This window comes from Notamacropus eugenii, chromosome 3 (genome assembly GCF_028372415.1).
Source record: "Notamacropus eugenii isolate mMacEug1 chromosome 3, mMacEug1.pri_v2, whole genome shotgun sequence".
NCBI classification, from domain to species: Eukaryota; Metazoa; Chordata; class Mammalia; order Diprotodontia; family Macropodidae; genus Notamacropus; species Notamacropus eugenii.
The window spans coordinates 329,841,723-329,866,831 of record NC_092874.1 but is presented as its reverse complement, the minus strand read 5'-3'; the positions used below and the strand labels follow the sequence as shown (position 1 = coordinate 329,866,831).

General features: G+C 38.4%; 1 protein-coding gene across 1 annotated transcript; it reads left to right on the top strand.

Moving 5' to 3' along the window:
• The first annotated feature begins 2,666 nt into the window (after positions 1 to 2,666).
• Positions 2,667 to 9,697, top strand: LOC140496765 (cathepsin L2-like). The gene is made up of 8 exons (XM_072596935.1): positions 2,667 to 2,789; positions 5,881 to 6,015; positions 6,344 to 6,469; positions 6,566 to 6,721; positions 6,911 to 7,135; positions 8,201 to 8,366; positions 8,471 to 8,582; positions 9,349 to 9,697. Exons 2-8 carry the CDS (start codon positions 5,890 to 5,892, stop codon positions 9,446 to 9,448), a joined length of 1,011 nt encoding a protein of 336 aa, XP_072453036.1. The 5' UTR covers positions 2,667 to 2,789; positions 5,881 to 5,889; the 3' UTR covers positions 9,449 to 9,697.
• Positions 9,698 to 25,109: the final 15,412 nt, after the last annotated feature.

Sequence of the window (25,109 nt, the reverse complement as noted above, 5' to 3'; positions counted from 1 at the left end):
AATCTGGAAGAGCGAGGAATCATTCACCTGTCAGATTTATGGACACCATAAGAATTTATGACCAAACAAGACACAGAGAACATTATGAAATGCAAAATAGATGATTTTGATTACACCAAATTGAAAAGGTTTTGTATGCACAAAGCCAATCCAACCAAGATTAAGAGGGAAACAGAAAACTGGGAAAGAATTTTGCAACTTGTGTCCATGATAAAAGCCTCATTTGTAAAATATATAGAGAACTGAGTCAAACGTACAAGAATACAAGTTGTTCTCCAATTGATAAATGGTCAAAGGATATGAACAGACAGTTTTCAGAGGAAGAAATTAAAAATATCTACAGTCATATGAAAAAATGCTCTGAATCACTATTGATTAGAGACGCAAATCAAAAACAGCTCTTAGGTACCACATCGTACCAGTCAGTTTGGCTAACGTTACAAAACAGGAAAATTATAAAGATTGAAAAAATATGGGAAAATTGGAACACTCATGCATTGTTGGAGTTGTGAACAGATCCAACCACTTTGGAGAGTCATTTGGGACTATGCCCAAAGGGGCTATAAAAATGTACCTACCCTTTGACCCAGCAATACCACTTCAGGGCTGTATCCCAAAGAGATCACAAAAATAGGAAAAGGATTCACATGTACAAAAATATTTAAAGCAGCTCTTTTTGTAGTGGCAAAGAATTGGAAATTGAGGGGATGCCCATCAGTTGGGGAATGGCATATGAATGTAATGGAATACTATAGTGCTATAAAGAATGATGATCAGAAAGACTTCAGATAAACCTGGAAAGACTTACATGGACTGATGCTGAGTGAAGGTAGTAGAACCAGAAAAACACTGTACACAGTTACAGCCACTTCATGGGATAGTTATACCCTAATCCTTTGATAGATTTGACTCTTCTCAGCACTGCAAGATTCTAAAACAATTCCAACAGATTCGTGATGGAAAACGCTATCTACTCTCTTCTTTTTGTTTTGTTTTGTTTGTTTTCTCATGATTCATTTGATTGTTCATAGTTCTTCTGTACAACATCACTAATGTGATAATATATTTAATATGAATGTGTATGTAGAGCCTAGATCAGATTGTATGCAGTTTTGGGGAGACTGTAAAGGAAGGGATAAGGGAAATGGAGGGATAAAAAATTTGGAACTCAAAAGATTCTGGAACTGAATGCTGTAAACTAAAAACAAACAAACGCACAAATGAATGAATGAATAAGTTTGTTTTTTTTTTTTAAAGGGGAGTTAGGACAGAATCTTTGAGAATCTTGACAAGGCAATGAGTGTGGGAAGATCCTGCAAAAGAGAGAAGGAGCAGTGTGAGAGAGAGAGAACAATACAGCTTTGGAAACTTGAGAATATATCAAGAAAAGGAAGACTGACAGTGACAAAGCCTACATAGAGAGGTCAAGAAGTATAATGATTGTGGAAAAGGCTGTTAGATTTGGCAAGATTAAGAAATCACTGACAACTTTGGAAAGAACAGTTTCAGTTAGATGTTGAGTTCTGATGCCAGGGTGCTAGGATTTAATAGCCAACTGAGGAGAAAGGAAATGGAGCCACCAATTGTAGATGGACTTCTCAAAGAGTTTAGCCAGAAAAGGGAGGAGAGATATAGAATGATAGGTAGCAGGAATCATGTGCAGGTGTTTTGAGGATAAGGGAGACACAGGCACTTTTGTGGTCAAGCGACTCAAGATTAGTGAGAGAAGAGAGATCTAGTGGAGAAGGAAGCTCCCAGTACAACAGTACTTTCCCTGCTCCCAGTACAACAGTACTTTCCCTGCTCCAAGCTTTTACCCACCTTTTCGTCGCCCTAGAATGCTGTGCCCACCACACGATCAACTGAAACCCTCTCTCTCTCTCACTGGCCTCAATTACAGTGTCATCTCTACAAGGAAGCTCACCTCTGACTCAACCTCACATCCAAACCCCAACTTCACAAAGTGGTCAATTTATTTACACTTATCTGGTGCATCTCTCATTAATTAGAGCATATTATGTTTGTCTGTCCATAGCTATCCTCTGCCTTCACAGTTAAGTTCCCTGGGGTCTCAGATTCCCATCTTGTAAATCTCCTGGATTAGAGTCTTCACACAGGAAATCTCAGAATTTGGAGTGAGAGGGTCTGCGTTTGAATCATAGAGCTGACGTTTGCTGTTTGACCTCGGACAAGCCACTCCGACCCCGGGCCAGGGTTTCTTCAACCATAAAATACAGGACAGGAAGATTCCCTCCAGCTGTACCTCTATGTTCGCTAAACTGTGAAATCAATGAATTAGCGAATATTCAAGTGGTTTATCTGGGTCACCTCGGCCAAGTCACTGATCTCAGTTGTGCATGGCGACAAGGCTATTCCTTCCTCCCTCCCACCCACTTCCCAACTAACCCCCAGCCAAGCAGAGGCCCTTTAGAAGAAGCCTTGGCTCTCCTACAAGAAAAGTAAAATAAAGTAGCCTCCGGGATCACCAATGCCCTGCTTTCCCCTTCCACCACCGCTTTCAGTCTCCATTCCTAAGGCAACAGAAAATCCAACAGACTGAGAAACCAAGGCATCATGTCCCCAGGAGTCTCTGACCCACCAGTGGCCCCACCCCTTCATCCAGGCACGGCCAGTCCCTAGGATGGGAGGTGGGACCAGGCAGGCTTAGCCTGGGACATTCGCATAAAAGAGGAGCCACCGGACCCAGGACTGAGCAAGCTGACTCCAGGACCCCCAAGTATCCTTCGCGGTCTGGCTCTCCCAGGTCCCGCCGGCTCTGAGACGCTCAGGTGAGGACTGAGCGAGCACCAGCTCCCGGGTCCGAGGGAGGGGCTCGGAAAGGGCGAACTCCGTAGGCTCCGGGGGATCTACGGGAAGGGAGGAGAAAAAGAGGATAGAGCCTGGGCTTTGGAAAGGGAGGTTGAGGAAGAGTTTGTAGTTGCTGTTGCTGCTGACAGATGGGGCTGGGTGAGCAGAGCTCTGCCAGGGGTGTGGGTTCTGTTTGAATGGGGCAAGGTGGGGGGGAGGGGAACGGGGAGAGTATGTAAGGATGTCACCTTTCCCGGAGTCTCGGTGAAACCAGGACCAGTTACCAGCATCGACTTCCCAGGAAGGCTGTTAGGAAGCTCAGACGGGGGAACATCTGGAAAGCCCGCTTCTGACCTTACAGAGCGTTATAGGGATGTTTGCCTTTATTTTGGTTATCACTACTCTTATGGAAGCGCACCGAGCTGAGCCCGCACCTTATGCGATGCGAGGTGTGTTTGGCCCACACTTAGTGGGAGAGGAGGAGGGGTAGCTGAGAAAGGTCACTTTCTGGATGGATTTGGGGATGAGGATTGGCCAGCCCCGGGATGAACTATGACTTCCTTCCCGGATCTGATCTTGGACCGTTCTCCCTCCCTTTCCCTGGAGCGCTTCTGGATTTCCTCTGGCTGCAAACTCTGTAGACATCCCTGGGGGTGGAGGTGGGGGTGGGGGGCTAGAAAAGTGTAAATGTACTTACTGGCTTGTGTCTGTGTTTCTGGTTCTGCTCCGAGGAGGAGGAAAAGTGATCCTCCTGGGACCCAATTGAAAGGACTTTTAGGGTGCCCTGCAAACCCCCTACAGCATGTGCCCCGGATCAGGAGATGGGGATAGTGCTGGGAGTGGGGGCTCCTGGCCTCAAGCCAAGTCCATTCTGCCTGGCTGGTGTTGTTGGGGATCCTGGCTCACAGGGGCGCCTCCACCTGACCCCCTTTCCCGGCTTGCACAGGTGGAATTTGTTAGCAGAGACACTGGCAAGATGTAGTTTTGGATGCCCGAGTTTTGTATGCCCTGAGTTTGTGTGACCTGTTTCCTTATTCTCCTATTTGTAAAAGATGGATTTTGGCCTGCAGGGTCTTTACATTTAAGGCTGCGAGGATGCGAAAGTCTCCCACTGGTCTGTAGGGAAGGCAGAAAAGGCTTTCCTCCTCTCCCACTCCCTTCATCTTCAGCTAACTGTAAAGACTTGCCTTTAGTTTTAGAACTGGAAGGGAATTTAGGGAAAGTGAGGCTCTGGAGTAAAAAAACATGCACATATATGCCCATATGGTAGTAAGTGGAAGACATCAGGACTGAATTCAGTCACCTTCATGTCAAATCTAGCTCTGTTCCAGGCTGGTATGTTGTTTGGTCCTGCACCCAAGAAATGGAATTCTTTTGAATTCTAGAGAAGGTGTATTTGGTGGCTAGGTTTAGGAGGAGGTTTAGAAATGTAGCAGAGGCTTTATGTGCCAGGTATTGTGCTAAGCACTGGAGTTATGAGTCAAAAGATAGTATCTTTCCTCAATAAAGAAGTAATATGCAGACTGCTGCTAAGACAATCCCAACCCCCACATGAGGGGAAAAAATTGTGAGCACTTGCCCAATGTACATGTACATTTATTTCTATAAATTATACATGTACTACTGTGCTAATAAACACAAAGAAGAGCTTTTTAAAGTATCAGGTAAACAAGAAATAATACAGTACTTGGGGAGATAGAAACACTGAAGGGCACTGGAGATGATAAGAGCAGAATGGTCACTTTAGAGTGATTTGGTTTGCTGTATGAGAATAGCTTGGAGTGGAGGAAGACTTGGGGCAGGGAGATCATTAGAAGGCTAATACAAAAGTCTATTGGAAAGGTTATTAGGGCCTTACCTAGGCTGTGGTGAAGACAAATGAGAGAGATGTTTCTGGCAATCAGATAGGAGGGATGAGGGAGAGTTGGAGATGAGATTAAGGTTGAGAACTTTGGAAGGAAGGTGGTGTCCTTGACAATAATAGCTGTCATGGTTTGTAAATGGGATGGATTGAAGAAGAAAGATAATGTAATAAAATCTGCATATCCCTTACCTTTCTACCAACCAACCAACCTTCCAGCCATCTTGTGGGACTCACAGGAAGAGAGACAGAATCTTTTACTAGTCTCTGTTCCAGCTACAACTTCCTCTGTTCCCCCATTTTCCCAATGGCTGTTGCTTGATGTGTGTGTGTTCATCCTTCATTGCTGAAGAAGACCATGCCATCAGAGAAATTATGACATGACTTGCACTTGACTTTGTTTTAAGAGAGGGAGGGCTGTGCAGGTCACCAGCCTCACTTCTCCTCCAGAGACATCTCAATCCAGTGACCAGATATTCATCAGGATGACTGGAGATGACCCAGCATGAGGCAACTGGGGTTAAGTGACTTGCCCAAGGTCACGCAGTTAGTGAGTGTCAAGTGTCTGAGGCGAGATTTGAACTCAGGTCCTCCTGACTCCTGCACTGGAGCTCTAGCCACTACACCACCTAGCTGTCCCTGCTGCTTGGTAGTAGTTTCATCATAGCTTCCCTTAGTTGGGGAAAATGAGAGAGAAGGATGAGTAGGAGTTTATTAGTGCAATTACATTAGAGATATTTGATAATCAGGGAGTGGAATAGGGTCTAACCTCAGCCTCTGAGTGCTTAACAATAATGATAATAATAAAAACAAACAGCTAGTGCTTTAAGGTTTCCAAAGGGCTTTACAAATACTATCTCATTTTATCCTTACAATAACCCATTGAGGGAGGTGCTGTTATTATTCCCATTTTACAGATAAAGAAACTGAGGCTAAGGTTGTCTGAGGATTTGCCTACAGTCCCACAACTACTGCTAAGTATCTGAGGCAGGATTGGAGCTCATATCTTCATGATCCCAGGTCCCAGATCCATGGTGCCTCCTGATGCAATGCTTAGCACATAAATATTAAATTTTATGAATATTTGTGGAAATGAATTTTGTTTTCCCTTTGGGAAGATAGTGTTTATTTCCCAAAAAAGCAAGAGCTTGGATTTTTGGTTTGACTTGATTTTTACTCATGCACATTTTATATCTTTTTTTCCCCTTAAGGTTTGGAACATGAATTTCTACCTGTGTTTAGCTTCCCTATGCTTAGGGATAGCAGCTGCTGCTCCACAATTTAACCAGACTTTAGATGCTAAATGGGAACAATGGAAGTCACAATATGGAAGGACCTATGGAGGGGTAACCTTTGAACTCCTTTTCTCCCCAGCTGTTTTGAGTACAACATGTCCAAGGTGGACTAATGAAATGGCCTTTCTCCGGAAGTTACTGGTTATCTAGACAAGAGCTTCATTTGCTCAAGATTGCTGCTTTTCACACAGAAGTTCAGAGGGAAGGGATGTCTGTAGTATCAGAGCTTAGAAACCCTTATGGTATGGCAATATTTGGATGTGATCACCATCCCAAATGAGTGCTAAATGAGTTATTGACAGTGGATTTGGTTTGAGGTAGTTTCTCTTGAATGTGTGATAATATAAACAAAAGCTTACATTTTTGTACTTGCTTCCAGAATGAAGAAGAAAATTGGAAGAGAGCAATATGGGAGAAGAATTTGAGAATGATTGAAATGCACAATCTGGAGTACAGCGCTGGCAAACAAAGTTTCCGGATGCAAATGAACAAGTTTGGAGATATGGTGGGTGTGTTGTCACAATCTGATATTAATACTGAGTAGTCAGTTATCTTTTCCTTCCAATATACTTAATATAAACTACTTTTCTCTGCATTTTAGAGTGAAAAGGAATTCAGACTAGTGCTGACTGGCTTTAAACAAAAGAGATTTCAAGGGAAGACCAAAGGAACTCTGTTTCGTGAGACTCTCTTTGAACAGGTCCCTGAATCTGTAGACTGGAGAGACAAAGGCTATGTAACTGCTGTTAAAGATCAGGTATTAAAAGTTGCTTTAGCTTGATCCATTGATAACTCAGAAAAAATTCGGTGAAGCTTATGATTGATGAACAGAGACTTCATCTCAGATCTGTGACTGAGTTCCCTTCCATATTTAAAGCAATCTATCTTATAAAGATGACTAAGATTATCTTGGAAACTAACCAGTGCTTCCTTTTGACTTTTTCAGGGTCTATGTGGTTCTTGCTGGGCATTTAGTGCAACTGGTTCCCTGGAAGGCCAGTGGTTCCGTAAGACGGGCAAACTTGTTTCACTTAGTAAACAGAATTTGGTTGACTGTGCTAAGGATGAGATCAACCATGGCTGTGATGGTGGTTTGATGGATCATGCCTTTGAATATGTGAAGAAAAATGGAGGCATTGATACAGAGGAATCCTATCCCTATGAAGCAAGAGTAAATATGTTATTGGATTTCCCATCATTTTGGTTTATGTTTGTGTTTGTCCTTCGTTCTCAAAGAGGTCCATGACATCAAGATGATGACAAAATCAACTGCAAGTCATGTCATGACGTCATTTTGGTGTAGCTATATTTGAAATGAGCGTCTTAGTTGGAGGGATGGGATTGAGGACTTCAATCGACATGCCCCTAACTTAACAAATTCTACATCTGGATCCAAAATACATTAACATTTAAAATGAGTTGCCTTCACTGTATGCACAATTACCCACAGAGAGGAGATCTTAGGAAGTATATAGACAGTGTTGTCTTAGACACTTGATAGATCATTCAGTTAGATATCTTTATTTTACAATGACTGGTTCAAAATCATAAACATAGTAATAAGTGTCAAAGTCTGGACTGGAACCCAGGTTCACTGCCCCTAAATCCATTCTGGTCTTTGTACCCTACCCTGATGCCTCCCTAGATCCCACAAGTGCCTTCTTAGGAGCAGGAAATTAAATGGCAATTTAATCTAATATTGCATAATAGCTGCTGACATTTGTATCATTCTGAAGGTTTACAAAGCCTTTTTGTCATTCACTTAATCTCATTTGATCCTCAAACAGCCCTGTCTGGGGGAGCTATTATCCTGATTTTTCCGAGAACCTCTCTCCCTCTGTCTCATGATCACATAGCTTGTAAGTGGAGAGCTAGATATACTACAGCTATTAGGCTCTTAGAGTTGTTAATGAATTGGTTGTTTTTCATCAGTGGTATCAAACCCAAGTTGAAATGGGGTCCACAGAGCCATACATTAGAATTCATGGGGGATGCATATTGAATTAGGAGTGGTGTGTAGGAATGTTACCAGCCCTCTGGTTTACACTATGCTGCCTCCATTCAAGTCATCCTTAAAGACCCACCCCACATCCAGCTCTCTTCTTGAACTATTCATTGGATAAACTGTTGGGGGAACGTTGCCCATAAATTTATTATTTTTGTGAATTTTAAAATTCATCTGAATAATGCCACTAATAATAGTAAACTAGATCTTTTACCTGTTTGATTTTTAAAGGATGGGAACTGTCGGTATAAGCCAGAAAATGCCATTGCTAATGTAACTGGATATGTGAAAATCCCATTTGGGCAAGAAAGTGCTCTCAAAGAGGCTGTAGCAACTGTGGGTCCCATCTCTATCGCAGTTGATTCTGTACATTCATCCTTCTGGTTCTATGAGTCTGGTAAGCATTTGTTCTTTATTATTTCTGCAACAATGCACTTAACCATATTGTTGTCGTTAAGTAGTTAATATTTCTCAAGTTTATATTTCACTTGAATATCCTAGGTATTTATCATGAACCCAAATGCAGTAGTCGACAACTACGCCATGCCATGCTGGTTGTGGGCTATGGTGTGCACGAAGAAAATGGAAAGAAATACTGGATTGTCAAGAACAGGTAAACCAACGTCTTGCCTGAAATGTCAGTGACCTGCTTTTTACCAGTTTCTGCTTATTTTATTTTGAAAAAAGGGGGAGGAGGAAGAAGGGTAGAGTTCCTCAGATCCTATAAAATGGGGAAGGGATGTTCATGGGTGGAAGGAACCTCATTTTTAGGACCCATAGTAGATTGAGAGTTCCTCAGTGGTTCCTCATGGTTTCCATGACCATTGATGACATGAGAGTACAAAAGATTTCCCATTGTCTAATTTGTTGGACTGTTCTAATACAGTTATTGTCAGACTGACTCACAAAGTGTTATGGGAAAAGCACTTCATTTCAAAAACCTGAAAGTCCTTACTGTTCAGTGAGTGGCTGTCATGAATAGAGCAGGTAGGTGGTTCAACAGATAAAAAGCACTGTCACTGAAGTCAGGAGAATCTGTGTTCCTCAGACCCTTCCTACAGGTGTCACCCTGGGCAAGTGCATTAACACTGTTTTCCTCAGTTTCCTCATCTGGGAAATGAGCCAGAGAAGGAAATAGAAAACCTAGCCAGTATCTTTATCTAGAAAACCTAAAAATGGGATCATGAAGAGCTGACCACAACTAATCACACTGACCACAACAACAAAAATGTCACCAGAAATCATTTTCATTGATTTCTGAAAAGTCCAACTCATTTTCTGAATTCAGTCACATTATGTGTCAGGACGTTTTGCACCCCTGAAGTAAAAATATATTTTTGAAAGGTCCTCTGAAATGTAATACTTAATTTTCTTTTCAGCTGGGGTGAAGATTGGGGCAAAAATGGGTACATTTTAATGGCCAGGGAACAGAATAACCATTGTGGAATAGCGACACTAGCCATCTATCCTAAAGTGTGATGTGACAGAAGGAGGACTGCTTCACAGAGAGATGAGACCTGATAGGTATCATTTGAGATCAAAATCACCCAGGATCCAAGATGCAATTTGAATCTCTTCTGATGTTTTTACCTTTGTGAAATGTAAATACTACTGTATTGTAAATAGCATGTAGTATTGCTTAATTCAAAGGCTTATAAATTTTCATTTTAAAATTTTATGTTTAAAACTTTACCTTTTTTAAATAAACCTTAATTTGCTACATATGAATTTTGAGAGGACTGATTTCCTTCAATATTGTAACAGGAAAGAAGAGAGGTCTTTAGTTTTGAGTCCTAGGATGGGGAATCAGTTGGTGACTACAAATGGTTTCTGGTATTGAATCCAACATTTTGTACCCTGCCTCATTACAACATACTAACTGAAGTGCAAATCAGTATTCTGGGTGTGGCTTTGACATTACTTCAGTCCCTTGAAAAGCAAAATATGCCAGTTTTCAGGAGCCATTGGAAATCCATGTACAGGTTTGTTCTCTGACTCTCAAATCTCTTTCTTATCTAAATGTAGAAATAGATGTATAGGTCTAAAGTTACCGAGAGCTAACTTGAGTCATCTTTAAGTTCAAAGAGTTTTTCAACATGACCTAACCATACTATTGTAATGAATGCTTCTATTAAATATGATATTTTTGGCATATTTTCTATTACCAACTTAAGGACTTTGAGAAAATGACAACGTATTTTGATGTTTTGGCCACGTAGTTCACATTTATGCCATACTTTCAAAGGCTGCCAAAGTTCTTTATATAATACATTCAGTTAATCAATAAGCATTAAGTATCTACTATGTGCCAGACTAAATGATAGGGACACATATTAGAAAAAAAGACAGACCCTGCCTTCAAGAGGCTTACAATCTTAATTTGGGAGGACAAGACAAAAATAAGGTTAAAAAAGGATGGGAAAAGTGCCAGAGAAGTCAGAAGCCCCATGCACCCAGGTGAGAAATGAGGATATAACTCCCTTGATCCTTTCCACCCAGTGAAGGGCAGCTAGGTACTGCGGTAGATAGAGTACTTTACCTGGAGTCAGGAGGACCTGAATTCTAATCCAGCCTCAGGTACTTAACTAGCTGTGTCATTTAGATAAGTCATTTGACCCTGTTTGCCTCAGTGTCCTATAAAATGAGCTGGAGAAGGAAATGGCAAACCACTCTAGTATCTTTGCCAGCAAAACCCCAAATAGGGTCATAGAGAGTAGGACTGAACTGAAAGGACTCAGCAACACCCTGTGAGGTAGGTGCTATCATCCCCATTTGACAGAGGGAAACTGAGGCCAAGAGAGGTTAAGAAAATGACTTGACTAGGGTCACCTCACTAATAAAGTGTCCATTGTCAGATTTCATCTTGGGTCTTCTCAACTTCAGTATCGACAATCAGTCATCATACCAAGCTAAGCACTAGCCATTAGCAGGACTGAGAGTCTTCTGCCATAAGGAGGGGAAAAGCAAAGCATCATCAATTTCAGAACTCAAATAGTCCCTAGGAATGATCAGCTCCAATCTATTTTACTGATAAGGAATCTCATTTAGACTCAGTAGAGCCACTACCCAAAGTGACTTGACTGATAGTACAGGTTTTGGTTGAGGGAATGCTCCATGTAGAATCAGAGGCACTGGGTTCTTGAGTCCAGCCTCTGCTTTGCACTAAGGGGATTGATTGGATCAGTGACTAAATTTCTGAGTTTCAAGTCTCCTCATCTGGAGTATGGTGAAGAGATTGGATTAGACTACTTCTAAGGTCCTTTTGAGCTCTAAACTTGTGATCCTATGACTCAAGTTAATTGTGTCTTTGCTTCTGTCGCAGAATGGGCAAAAATTGTATGGGAGAACTGGATAATTCAGGATTTAGAGAATCAGTCAAACAAAATCAAAAGATTGAAAATATAAAAAATGCAAAATACCTCCTTGGAAAAACAACTGACCAGGAAAGTAGATCTAGGAGAGATAATTTAAGAAGTATGCCTCTACCTTAAAGCCATGATCAAAAAAAAACCAATGACAGCATCTTCCAAGAAATCATCAAGGAAAACTGCCGTGAGGTCTTAGAATCTGATGGTAAAATCGTTATCAGAAGGATCCACTGATCACCTCCTGAAAGAGATCCCAAATTGAAAACACTAAAGAATATTGTAACCAAATGCCAGAATTATCAGGTCAAGGAGACAATACTTGCAAGAAGCCAGAAAGAAACAATTTAAATATTATGAAACCACAGTCAGGATTATGCAGGACCTTGCAGTTTCTACATTAAAAAAATTGGAGGGCATGGAATATGATATTTCATAAGACAAGGGAACTTGGATTAAAACCAAGGATCAACTAACCAGTGAAACTGAGCATGATCTTTCAAAAGAGGAGATGGACATTCAACAAAATAGGGAACTTCATAACCTTCCAGATGAAAAGACCAGAGCTCAATAGATATTTTGATCTTCAAATACAAGACTCAAGAGAGGCATATAAAGGTAAATAGAAAAGAAAAAACAACCATAACATGTAATTAATAAGGGCAAACTGTTTACATCCCTACAAGGGAAGATGACACTTATAACTCTTGAGAACTATATCATTATCATAACATTTAAAAGGGCTTTACATATACACAGGGCATGAAAATAAATTGATTCTGACATGATAATAAATCTAAGTAGTGAAAAGGAATTTTACTGGGAGAAGAGGAAAGACAAAAACTTGTGATAACAGAGGGAAGGAAGAGAAGGAGACAAGCATTGTTTGAATCTTACTCTCATCAGATTTAACTCAAAGAGGGAATAACATAGGTACAGAAATCTAATTTACAATATAGGAAGTAGGAAGGGAAAGAAAAGGTAGTGGGTGGATAGAAGGGAGGGAAGAAGTAGCAAGGGAAAAGGGGAAGAAAAGGGAAGGGTCTGATAGAATACAGAGCAGACTGAAAGAAATAGTTCCATGTAGCCAATACTAGGTTATTTGGCTAAAGGAAAGAATCAGTGAGTCAATTTTCAATGAAAAAGCAAATTCTGGAAATCTTGGGCATTTTTCCACAGGGCAAGAGGTAGTAGTGGGGGTTCTGTGGCAAAAATTAGAAAAGAGCATTTTCACTGGAGACTAAGGAAAGTCCAGTCACAGGGAACAATAGTAGTAGAGAAAGAGGAAGAGTGAGCTTTGAGGTCTGAGTTTCAGATCTATTTCCCCCTCTTCCACATACCTATGCATCAGTGCTATAACCTGAAAATCCACTCTGGAATTTGACAAAGGGAGAGGCTGAAAAAAATCCCAATAAATATGGGGGTACTTAGGGTCCCTGGGTCAGCTTTCCCAGGGTAACAACAGGGAGTAAAAGTACTCTTCTAAGTCAGATAGCTAGCTAAGGCGTTTTACTTTATCTTATAGTTCACATGATCATATCTCCCTAATGCTTCTCTGAATCAGAGAGTGCCTTAAGGCAGATGGTCAGTTTTTTGTACTTTTAAAAGTGCTTAGCATGGAATCTAGCACATAGAAGACATAGAATAAATACTTTGGATGGTCTCACAGAAAGAATGAACTAATGCACCCTGAGCACATGGCAACAGTTCATACTTGTAATGCTACTTAATTATACAACATATTAGTACACTTATCCCTTCCACATTGAGGGGGTATAGTGGTACAGTGCCTCCAAGATCTAGCAAAGCTAAGTAAAATTTTTTGGCCCTCTCTTCATTCCAGAAAAGAAGTCTGAATTTTTTTTCCTTTTCTTTTTTGAGATGTTTACAGTACCTTGTTGTAAAATTTGGGTTAAGTATTTGGTCATAGGCTATATTTTACAATGCTACACATATATTTTATGTATTGCTTAGTTTCTAAACTTTTTCTGTGTAGTCAGCTGGTTTTCACGGGTTGGCTGCAGCATCTGCAAAACTCCCCCAACTTCCATTTAATTTCTTATGCTGTGATGGGGAAAATAACAATGTGGAAGGAATAACTAACAAAGCAGTCCTAGTGTGACTAGTTTATGGCACTTCTTAGCACCTGAATATCATGTATTCATGGAAAACTATAAGGTTAACAACTGCCATGAAATTAAGTATGCATTTAGGTGACTAGATTATAAAATTAAAGGTATTTAATTGTGTTCAACTCTTCTTTGCTTCAGTTTTACTGGAGTCTTTGCATACCTCCTTTAGTGGCTCTCTCTTCTCCCTCTTGAGCAATATAAATTCTTTGCAATATAAATAAAGAATGAGACACAAAACAAGAGGTGACCAGGATGACATTTAATGCAATGCTTATGCTTTAATTTCCAAATGTGAGCAGTTACCATTTCTGCCAGGGTTGGGGGTTGGGTGGAGAGGCATTCAAGGGCCATGCCAGTGGTCACTCCCCAAGCATTCCTCACTTGCCTCTTCCTAGAATTTCCATTGAGAGAGTTCTGGGGTAAGAGAAAAAGTTCTTTGTGTTTTGAAATTGACACAGAACATTCCTGTCCTCACCTACTCAAGTAAATTGCAATTGGTACATTTGTCCATATCCCCAACTCTGGAAAAGTCTTTAGAATACCAGGGAGACTCAAACACTGGATCTCCAGTGCTGCCCCCAGTGTCCTGTCTCACAGTCCCAAGTGTGTTCCCAGTCTTCAAAGACTTCCCAAATGGAGTCCCTGGTTCAAAAGGTATGGATATCTTAATCTCCTGTCACTACTGTTATCCTTATCATATCCCTATCATATCACCAGGATTAGGGGCACAGTACTCCTTAATTCTGGAAAAATCTATGTAAAATTTTTTGGTCCTCCCTTCAAACCAAAGAAAAAAGTCTGAATTATTATGGCATCAAAAGATAAAATACATTGATATTATGCAGTACCACACATGTATTATATGGATTTCAGAAATTCTAAACTTTTTCTGAGCCATCTATTGGTCTTTGTGTGTTCTCTACAGCTTCCAGGAAACTCCCTCAAAATTCCCATTTAATTTCTTAAGCCAGGAAGTGATACATAAAAATCATCACAGGGAAAGTCATCTCATGGAACAGTATTATGCTATTGTCTAAGTTTTCTCATATCTCAGCCAATGTTTCCTTTATGAGCTTGCATCCTAAGGCATTTGGATCACATAAATTTACTACTAATATAGGTTAAGAAAACAGACAACAATATATGGTAACTTTAACAATAATGTAGTTTTCTTGTTTATTATCCCTTTTAATTTTATGAATATTTGCTTTTTCTTTGTCAGAGAGTATGATTACAACTTGTGCTTTTTTGGATTCCCTTGACACAAAGTAAATTTTTTTCTACCCCTTCAGTTTTATTTTGTGTATATTTTTGTGTTTCTTTGAAGCAATGGATTATTGGATTTTGTTTTCTTAACTGATCTTCAAATTCACATGTAAAATTGTTAAGATTATGTTTATATTTTCTTCCATTTGCCTCTAATACTGGGTTTTTCCAAAGTATATATATATTTTTTACTTTCGTCTGCTATAAACACAGTATTATGTTCCTTCAGTTATTTTGTTTTATTCATTTTAAGGAGCCCTGTACCCAAAGCCTCTTTTCCTTTCCCTGGTGGTTACTTTCTTCCCATTAGTTATCTCTCTCTCTCTTTGGGGTCTTGTAAATTAGTTTCAATTTTTTTCCTGCTTTTATGTGATCATTTAATTCTTCTCTTTTTTTCTCTCTCAGTCAAATAGATTCCCACATCCTCTCGAGAACTTCAGCTTCTCTTGTTCGTTATTTTTTCATATGTCTTTTTTGGCATCCCTCTCCAGAGAGGGTTTCTCTCACTGTCTTCTTTATCCACATTATCTGCCTGTTTTAAGCCCTCATCTCTGGTTCCCAGCTTCTATAACTATCTAATCTCCCTCTATTCTCTGGATTCCTTATGAAATCAGAACTTCTTAAGTGTCCATTTTGAGCTTCTCCACTCTTGGTACTTTCAGCTACAGCGTTGTAAAGGTTACCCAGAATGATTCCCCATTTCCAGAACATGGACAGTTCCCACACGGGACAGAGAAGACACTTCTACATGGTAGGGGACTCCACATGCTTCCTTAAATTTACAGCCCACCACTGATATATACTTTCCCCTACTTAACTTCTTTTCTCCATTTGACTCAAAACTTCTCCACTCTCTCAAGTGCCAGTTGCCCTCAGGATATCCTAATTTCTCCCTCCCAAGGTAGAATAAGTGGTCTTTTCAAGCACCAAACACCATAGACCACCCTCATTACAAGGTCCCCATCTCCCATCAAAGAATATCTCTCTTCACCCAGAGAAGCCTTCATCACATGAACCCCCTCCCACTACCAAAGACCTTCCTCCTTTCCTTCTCCCTTTTCAATCCTTTTCCTCAATTCCTCACTACTCCTTTCCAGGTTCTTCTCTTGCTAAGACCACCAGGTTTATCTCCTCCTCGTTGCTAACCCTGGATTTGATTTGACCTATGCACATCACATAATCCCCTCTTCCCTTTTCATTCATCCTTCAATTTTATAATACTGTTGTTGTTCAATCTTGTCTAACTCTTTGTGACCCCACTAAGGTTTTCTTGGCAAAGACACTGGAATGATTTGTCATTTTCTTGTCCTGTTCATTTTCCAAATGAAGAAACTAAAGCAAGCAGAGTTAAGGATCTTACTCAGGGTTACACAGCTAGTATCTGAGGCTCAATTTGAACTTAGGTCTTCCTGACTCCCAGATCTAGTGCATTGTTCACTGTACCACCTAGATGCCCTTTCTAATGTAGTCCCTCAAAAAAATCATTAATTCACCTGTAGGGAGGGTATCAGCAAGTTCTCTCTGCTACATTTATTCATTCCTCCTGCATTCCTGCTGTTTGGAATATTTGAGAAGCAAACAATCCCTTCAGGTCTAGTTTTCCTTCTAAAAAATGTTTTAAATATTTATTATTGAATGCCCATCATTTCAAATCTATGATTAATCTCAGATGTGTAGGTTAAGTCACCCTGGGCTGCATCCTGAGCTCCACTGCTTTTCAGAACACATTAATCCATTCCCTCCTGCATTTTCTAATGGCTGCAAAATAGTCTTGTGTCATTTGGCTTTCTCATTTTTGCTTGTAGTACTTGCTTCTGCATGGAATTGTAAAATTTAACCATCATGTATCTTAGAATTTGGAGCCTTGGGGTTTTTGGTTTGTTTGTTTTTTTCTGGAGGAAATCTGTGAATTCGTTCAATTGGCATTTCATTCTCTATGCTCAGAAGTTCTGGCTGCTCCCTTCTATTATTATCTGCATTATACTGTTAAAGTTTTTTCTGTCCTGCTATATTCTTCTTTGGAATCCATGATCCTTAGGTTGTCTTTATATATCCTTTCTTTGAGATCAGTATGTTTTGCTTGCATAGTGAGAATATTTGCTTTTAATGTTATTGTCTTATCTTTTCTTCTGGATTGTCCTTTATTTCAGTGTTTTGCATTACCAAGCTATGGTTCTCTCTTTTGTTACTTTGGTGATATTTGCCATTGCAGATTTCCATTTCTCTAATCTGTTTATTAATTTTGCTGCTCAGGCCATAATTTCTATCTCATAATACTCATTTCTCCTTTAAACCCCTTAAGAATAGTGTACTGTGTTTCATATTCTCCTCGAATTCTACAGGGTTTTCTGCCTCATCAAACTGGGATCATTTTCCTTTCTTTTGCTGTATTTCTTCATATATGTCAGAACGAGTTTCCTAAATTTGAAGGTCATATTTCTTTCCACTCTTATTGCTTTCCCTGGTTATTTTTCTGCTTACATTCAAGGGCTTTGAGTTTTCCTCTTTCTGATAGATTTAGTATTTTCCATGGTTTTTCTCCCTATTGTTCACTTTCTGGCTCTCACTCACTCTTCTCTGATGGTAAGGTCCTTGGGGGATGAATCTCAAAATGTCTCAGCCTCGTTCCACACTGGGCAATTCATAATGCACTAGCCTAGGTGTCTGCAACAAATGACATTTGGATGAACATAACTGGATGCTGAATACTTTCCCAAACACACACACACACACACACACACACACACACACACACATATACTATGTCCTATGCTGGTATACTATCCTGCTCCCTCTGTTCCTCAGTTCTCTGGCCAGGCACTGGCAATTCAGAGGGATGATACTATAGATTTAATTTTTGCAGTTTGTGTCTCTAGGGTCCTGGGAGGAGGTGGCAGTGGGTGGGGCTAAGGATGTGGTATTGACTGTATTTCTTTTTTGATATATAGAATTTATTTATTTTTAGTTTTTGACATTCACTTATATAAGATTCTGAGTTTTAAATTTTCACCCCATTCTTCTCCTCCCCAAGAGAGAGCGCAATCTAATAAAGACTCTACTTATACATTCATATTAAACATATTTTCACATTTGTCATGACATAAAGAAGAACTAGAACGAATGGGAGGAACCACAAGAAAGAAAAAACAAAACAGCAAAAGAAAAGGAGACCAAATAGTATGCTTCCATCTGCATTCAGAATCCAAAGTTCTATCTCTAGACATGGATAATATTTTCCATCATGAGCCTTTTAGAGTTGTCTTAGATCCTTGCATCACTGAAATGAGCTATGTCTATCAAAGTCAGTCATAGCACAATGTGGCCTTTACTGTATACAGTATTCTCTTGGCTCTGCTCACATCACCCAGCGTCAGTTCATACAAGTCTTTCAGGTTTTCCTGAAGTCAACACACTCATCATTTATTACTTTTTAAAATTCTTTTTATTCATTTTTCTGTAAAATTTTCTTTATTTCTTGTTAGCTCACAACATTCATTTCCACAAGCTTTTGAGTTCAAAATTTTCTTCCCCTTCCTCCTCTCCCCCTTCCACCTTCTCTAAGGCAGCATGCAATCTGATATAGGCTCTCTCTCTCTCTCTCTCTCTCTCTCTCTCTCTCTCTCTCTCTCTCTCTCTTAATCTCTCTCTCTCTCTCTCTCTCTCTCTCTCTCCATATATATACACATATATATATATATATTCTTCTTTTCAGTATGACTAATGAAGATATGTTTAATATGAAAGTGTATATATATATACATATATATATGTATATACATATATGTACCAATGGAATGGACTATGAGAAAGAAGAAACAAAACAAAAAAGAGAGAAAATAGTATGCTTGGATCTGCATTCAGACTCAGTAATTCTTTCTCTGGATATGGATAGCATTTTCCACCATGAGTTTTTTGGAGTTCTCTTAGAACCTTGTATTGCTGAGAAGAGGTAAGTCTATCAAAATCAGTTATAGTACAATGTGGCTGTTACTGTGTACAATGTTCTCCTCCTTCTTCTACCCTCACTAACCATCATTTCATATAAGTCTTTCCAGGTTTTTCTGAAGTCCACCTGCTTATCACTCCTTATTGCACAATAGTATTCCATTATATTTATATACCACAACTTGTTCAGCCATTCCCCCATTGATGGGCATCCCCTCAATTTCTAATTCTTTACCACCACAGAAAGAGTTGCTATAAATATTTTTGTATATGTGGGTGCTTTTCCCATTTGCACAATCTCTTTGGGATAAAGGCCTAGAAGCAGTATTGCTGAGTCAAAGGGTATGCACAGTTTTATAGCACTTCGGGAACAGCTCCAAATTGCTCTTCAAAATTCACCAGTATGTGTGTTCCAATTTTCCCACATATTCTCCCACATATTCATGATTTTCCTGTTTTGTCATGTTAGACAATCTGATAGGTGTGATGTGCTATCTCAGAGTTGTTTTGATTTGCATTTCTCTAATCAATGGTGATTTAGAGCATTTTTTCATCTGTCTATATATAACTATAGATATCTTAACTTTCTTCCTCTGAAAACTACCATTTTTCAATTGGGGAACGACTTGTATTCTTATAAATTCAACTCGGTTCTCTAGAAAGAGACCTTTATCAGAGACACTAGCTATAAAAATGGTTTCTTAGTTTCCTAGTTTTCTGCTTCCCTTCTAATCTTGGTTACATTGTCTTTGTTTGTGCAAAAACCTTATCAATTTAATATAACCAAAAATTCTCTATCTTTTGTTTGGTTATAAATTCTTCCCTTCTCCATAGATCTGATGAGTAAACTACTGCCTGCTCTCCTTGTTTGCTTATGTTATCAGCCCTTGTATCTAAATCATGTATCCATTTTGACTTTATCTTGGTACATGATGTAAGATGTTGGTCTATGCCCAGTTTCCAACATCCTATTTTCCAGTTTTCCCAGCAGTTTTTGTTAAATTATGAGTTCTTTCCAGAGAAGCTGGGGTCTTTGGATCTATCTAATAGTATACTACTATAGTCATTGACCATAGTGTATTGTGTACCTAACCTGTTACACTGATCTATCACTCTATGTCTTGGCCAGTACCAAATAGTTTTGATGATTATTACTTTATAATACAATTTAAGATCTGGTACAGCTAGACCACCTGTCCTTGCTTTTCTCTTCATTAATTCCCTGAATATTCTGGACCTTTTGTTTTTCCAGATGAATTTTGTTATTATTTTTTCTAGTGTCCTAAAATAATTTTTGGTATTTTGACTGATATGGTTCTAAATAAGTAAATTAATTTGTATGTGATTGTCATTTTTATTATATTGACTTGGCCTATCCATGAGCAACTGTTATTTTTCTAATTATTTAGATCTGACTTAATTTGTGAGAAAAGGGTTTTGTAATTGTGTTCATTTGGTTCTTGGGATTTTTTTTGGCAGGTATATATATGTATATCATTATATATTTGTGTGTGTATCATATATCATAGATATATATCAAAATGTCTCTCATAGCTTTAAATGTAATTTCTCTTTTTATCTCTTGCTGTGGGGCTTTATTAGTAATAGATAGAAATGACAATGATTTATATGGATTTATTTCATATCCCACCAGGTTGCTAGTTGTTTATTATTTCAAGTAATTTTTACTTAGTTCTCTTGGATTCTCTTAGCATACCATTATATCATCTGAAAAGAGTAATAGCTTTATTTCTCCTTTGCTTATTCTAATTCTTTCAATTTATTTTTCTCCTCTTATTGCTAAAGCTAATATTTCTTGTACAATATTGAATAACAGTGCTGATTATAGACATTCTTGTTTCACCCTGATCTTACTGGAAATACTTCTAGCTTATTCCCATTATATATAATGCTTCTTCATCATTTTAGAAAGATGCTACCTATAATTTTAGGAAGACTCCATTTATTCCTATGCTCTCTAGTGTTTTTAATAGGAATGAGTATTGTATTTTGTCAAAAAGGCTTTCTTCATCTGTTGAGATAATCATATGATTTCTGTTAGGTTTGTTGTTAATATGGTCAATCATGCTGATAGTTTCCCTAATATTGAACCATTCCTGATCTAAATCCTTTCTGTTCATAATGTATTATTCAGAAGAAAAGTTGCTGTAATCTCTTTGCTAATATTTTATTTAAATTTTTTGCATTTATATTTATATTTATATAGGGAAATTGATCTATAATTTTCTTTCTCTACTTTGACTCTTCCTGGTTTAGGTATCACCACTATATTTGTATCATAAAAAGAATTTGGTAGTACTCCCTCACTTATTTCCCGAAATAGTTTATGTACTATTGGAATTAATTGTTCTTTAAATGTTTGATAGAATTCACTTATAAATCCATGTGGTCCCAGAGATTTGTTTTTTATGGAGTTCTTTGATGACTTGTTCAATTTTTTTTTTCTGAAATAGGGTTATGTAAGTATTTCATTTTAATCTGGGCAATTTATATTTTTTCCAAATATTCATCCATTTTACTGACTGTCAGATTTATTGGCATACAGTTTCACAAACTAAATCCTAATTATTGTTTTAATTTCCTCTTCATTGGTGGTGAAGTCAACCTTTTCATTTTTGGTACTAGTAATTTGGTTTTCTTACTTTTTTGTTTAATCAAATTAACCAAAGGTTTATCTATTTTAATGGGGTATTTTTTTCATAAAATCAGCTCTTAATTTTGTTTATTATTTGAATAATTTTCTTAATTTCAGTTTTTTTAGTCTTTCCTTTGGTTTTCAGAATTTCTAACTTGGTATTCATATGGAGAGTTTTCATTTATTCTTCTTCTAACTTGGTTAGTTACATAACAAAGTCATTGATTTCTCTTTCTCTATTTCATTCATTCAAGCATTTAGAGATATAAAATTTCACCTAAGAACCACTTTCACTGCATCCTATAAGCTTTGGTATGTTGTCTTATGATTGTCATTCTTTTGGATGAAGTTACTGATTGTTTCTGTGATTTGTTGTTTGACCCACTCATTCTTTAGGATTAGATTATTGGTTTCCAATTAATTTTTAGTCTATCCTTCCATGGCTCTTTATTATATGTAATTTTTATTGCAATGTGATCTGAAAACACACATTTAATATTTCTGCCTTTCTGCTTTGGATTGTGAGGTTTTATGCCCTAATTCATGGCCAATTTTTGTGTATGTGCCATGTAACACCAAGAAAAGGGTATATTCCTTTGTATCCTCACTCAGTTGTCTCCAGAAGCCAGCCATATGTAACTTTTCTAAAATTCTATTCATTTCCTTAACTTCTATCTTATTTGTTTTGTAGTTAGATATATCTAGTTCTGAGAGGGAAAGATTAAGGTCCCCCACTACGATATTTTTGTTGTCTATTTCTTTCTATAACTCCTTTAACTTATCCTATAAAAATCTGGTATACCACTTGGTGCATATATCTTTAGTAATGATATCCCTTCATTGTCTATGGTATCTTTTCCTTCCTTATTTCTTTTAAATAGATTTTTTTGCTTTTTTTTTTTTTGTCTGAGATAAGGATTGCTACCCCTTCTTTTTTTACTTGAGCTGAAACACAATATATTACGCTCTAGATTTTTACCTTTACACTGTGTGAATCCCTCAACTTCAAATTTGTTTTTTGTAAACAACACAATATAGGATTATAATTTTTAATCCACTCTCCTTTATTTATGGGAGAGTTCATCCCATTCACATTCACAGTTAAGATTACTATCTGTGTCTTTCTCTCCAGCCTGTTTTCCACCCTGTTTATTCTTTTCTCTCTCCTTTCTCCTTTTCCCTTCTCACTAGAATTTTCCATATGACTACTGCCTTCTTCAGTCTGTCCTCCCTTCTACCAACCCTCTCCCTTTTATTTCCCCTCTCCCCTCCTTCTTCCTCTAGGGTAAGTTAGATTTCTATGCCTATGTGATTATATTATTCTCTCTTTGAGCCAAATCTGATGAGAGTAAGGTTCAAACAATATTCATCTACTTTTCTTCTTTCCCTCCACTGTAACAGGCTTTTGTGCCATTCTATGTGATGTAATTTACCCTTGTCTGCCTCCTCCTTTCCTCTTTCATTAAAATACCTTTTCACCACTTAATTAGATTTTTTAACATCACCTCAGAGTCAGCTTGCTCCCACGCTCTCTGCCTATTTACATTCCTTTGTAACAGTAAGCAGCCTAACATACACAGGGGGGCCTGTTATCACAGGTTCTTAGATCTGCATTTATAAAAGGAAAGGCAAATTTTGAGGGTTTAATAATCACTTAAATGGAGCACTTATATCATTCACCTAGTTCAGAGGAGTCAGCACCCTGAACTTCAGAGAAAATACAGAGAAATCAAACACCAACACACATGGCTTCATCTGTCTGACCATAATCAATACATATATCACAAATCAAAAGACAGGTCCAACTATCTGATCATAGTTACCAGAAAGGTAAGCACCAACATCTGAGTCTTCAAAGTTGAGGGGGCTACTTAGTGGATTCCCAGGATCTCACCTGGCACATAAACCTTCTTCTAAAAATTAAGCCTCAATGTAAAACTGCACCTCAGAGTCTTTATACACTTTTTAGGTCCAGAGGGCATCACATCCAGTGCTTCATTAACAAAAGTGTGGACCTTCCTACAAATCTTCCCAGGCCCAATAATGGGTGGGAAAGATGCTCCTTAATCACATTATTACTTCTTGGTATAAACAAAAAACAGCAAAAGATCCTCTTTTACTTGCTATTACATCCTTTTAAATGTCTTCATAATGATATAGTTCTTAAGAGTTATAGGCATTATCTTCCCTTGTAGGGATGTAAACAGTTTGTCCTTATTAATAACATGTTGTTGTTGTTGTTGTCTTTCCTCCTTACCTTTGTATGCCTCTCCTGAGTCTTGTATTTGAAGATCAAGTTTTCTGTTACACTCTGGTCTTTTCACCAGGTTTGGAAGTAACCTATTTTGTTGAATGTCCACCTTCTCCCCTGAAAGATTACGCTCAATTTTGCTAGGTAGTTGATTCTTGGTTTTAATCTAAGTTCCTTCGCCTTATGGAATATGATATTCCACACTCTCCAATCTTTTAATGTAGAAGATTGAAGGTCCTGAATAATCCTGACTGTTGTTTCATAATATTTAAATTATTTCTTTCTGACTGCCTGTGGTATTTTCTTTTTGACCTGATAATTCTAGCATTTAGCTTACAGTATTGCTTGGTGTTTCCAATTTTGTATCTCCTTCGAGAGGTGATTGGTAGATTCTTCTAATGACTATCTTACCCTCTGGTTCTAGGACCTCAGAGCAATTTTACTTCATGATTTCTTGAAAGATGCTGTCCAGGCTCTTTTTTTTTTTTTTTTTGTCTTTCCTCACTGTGGCATTTTATTTAAACTTTCTCAGAAAATGTTGATAATCGGTGTCAGTCTGTTCTTTTATCCTTTTTTTTTAAATTTACTTATTTATTTCACATTTAACATTCATTTTCACAGAATTTTTGGGCTCCAAATTTTCGCCCCTCTTGTCCCCTCCTCCCACCCCAAAACACCGAGCATTCCAATTGCCCCCATCACCACTCCACTCTCTCCTCCATCATTCCTCTCTACCCTTGTCTCCATCCTCTCCTCTGTCCTGTTGGGCCAAATAACTTTCTATACCCCTTTACCTGTATTTCTTATTTCCTAGCAGCAAGAACAGTACTTGACAGTTATTCCCAAAACTTTGAGTTCCAACTTCTTTTCCTCCCTCCCTCCCCACCCATTCCCTTTGGAAGGCAAGCAATTCAATATAGGCCAAATCTGTGTAGTTTTGCAAATGACTTCCATAATAGTCGTGTTGTATAAGACTAACTGTATTTCCCTCCATCCTATCCTGCTTCCAATTACTTCTATTCTCTCTTTTGATCCTGTCCCTCCCTGTGAGTGTCGACCTCAAATTGTACCCTCCTCTCCATGCCTTCCCTTCCATTGTCCCCACCACCCTGTTTATCCCCTTGTCCCCCACCTTCCTGTATTGTAAGATAGGTTTTCATACCAATATGAGTGTGCATTTTATTCCTTCCTTTAGTGGAATGTGATGAGAGTAAACTTCATGTTTTTCTCTCACCTCCCCTCTTTTTCCCCAAACTAAAAAAATCTTTTGCTTGCCTCTTTTATGAGAGATAATTTGCCCCATTCCATTTCTCCCTTTCTCCTCCCAATATATTTCTCTCTCACTGCTTGATTTCATTTTTTTAAGATATGATCCCATACTCTTCAATTCACTCTGTGCACTCTGTCTCTATGGGTGTGTGTGTGTGCATGTGCGTGTGCATGTGTGTGTGTGTAATCCCACCCAGTACCCAGATGCTGAATAGTTTCAAGAGTTACAAATATTGTCTTTCCATGTAGAAATGTA

What these genes read in the sequence shown, in the direction of transcription:
- LOC140496765 (XM_072596935.1), top strand. Translation starts at nt 5,890, where the DNA reads ATGAATTTCTACCTGTGTTTAGCTTCCCTATGCTTAGGGATAGCAGCT. An exon ending in ATGGAAGGACCTATGGAGGG is followed by an intron (nt 6,016 to 6,343) that starts GTAACCTTTGAA and finishes ACTTGCTTCCAG; the next exon opens with AATGAAGAAGAAAATTGGAA. An exon ending in CTTCTGGTTCTATGAGTCTG is followed by an intron (nt 8,367 to 8,470) that starts GTAAGCATTTGT and finishes TGAATATCCTAG; the next exon opens with GTATTTATCATGAACCCAAA.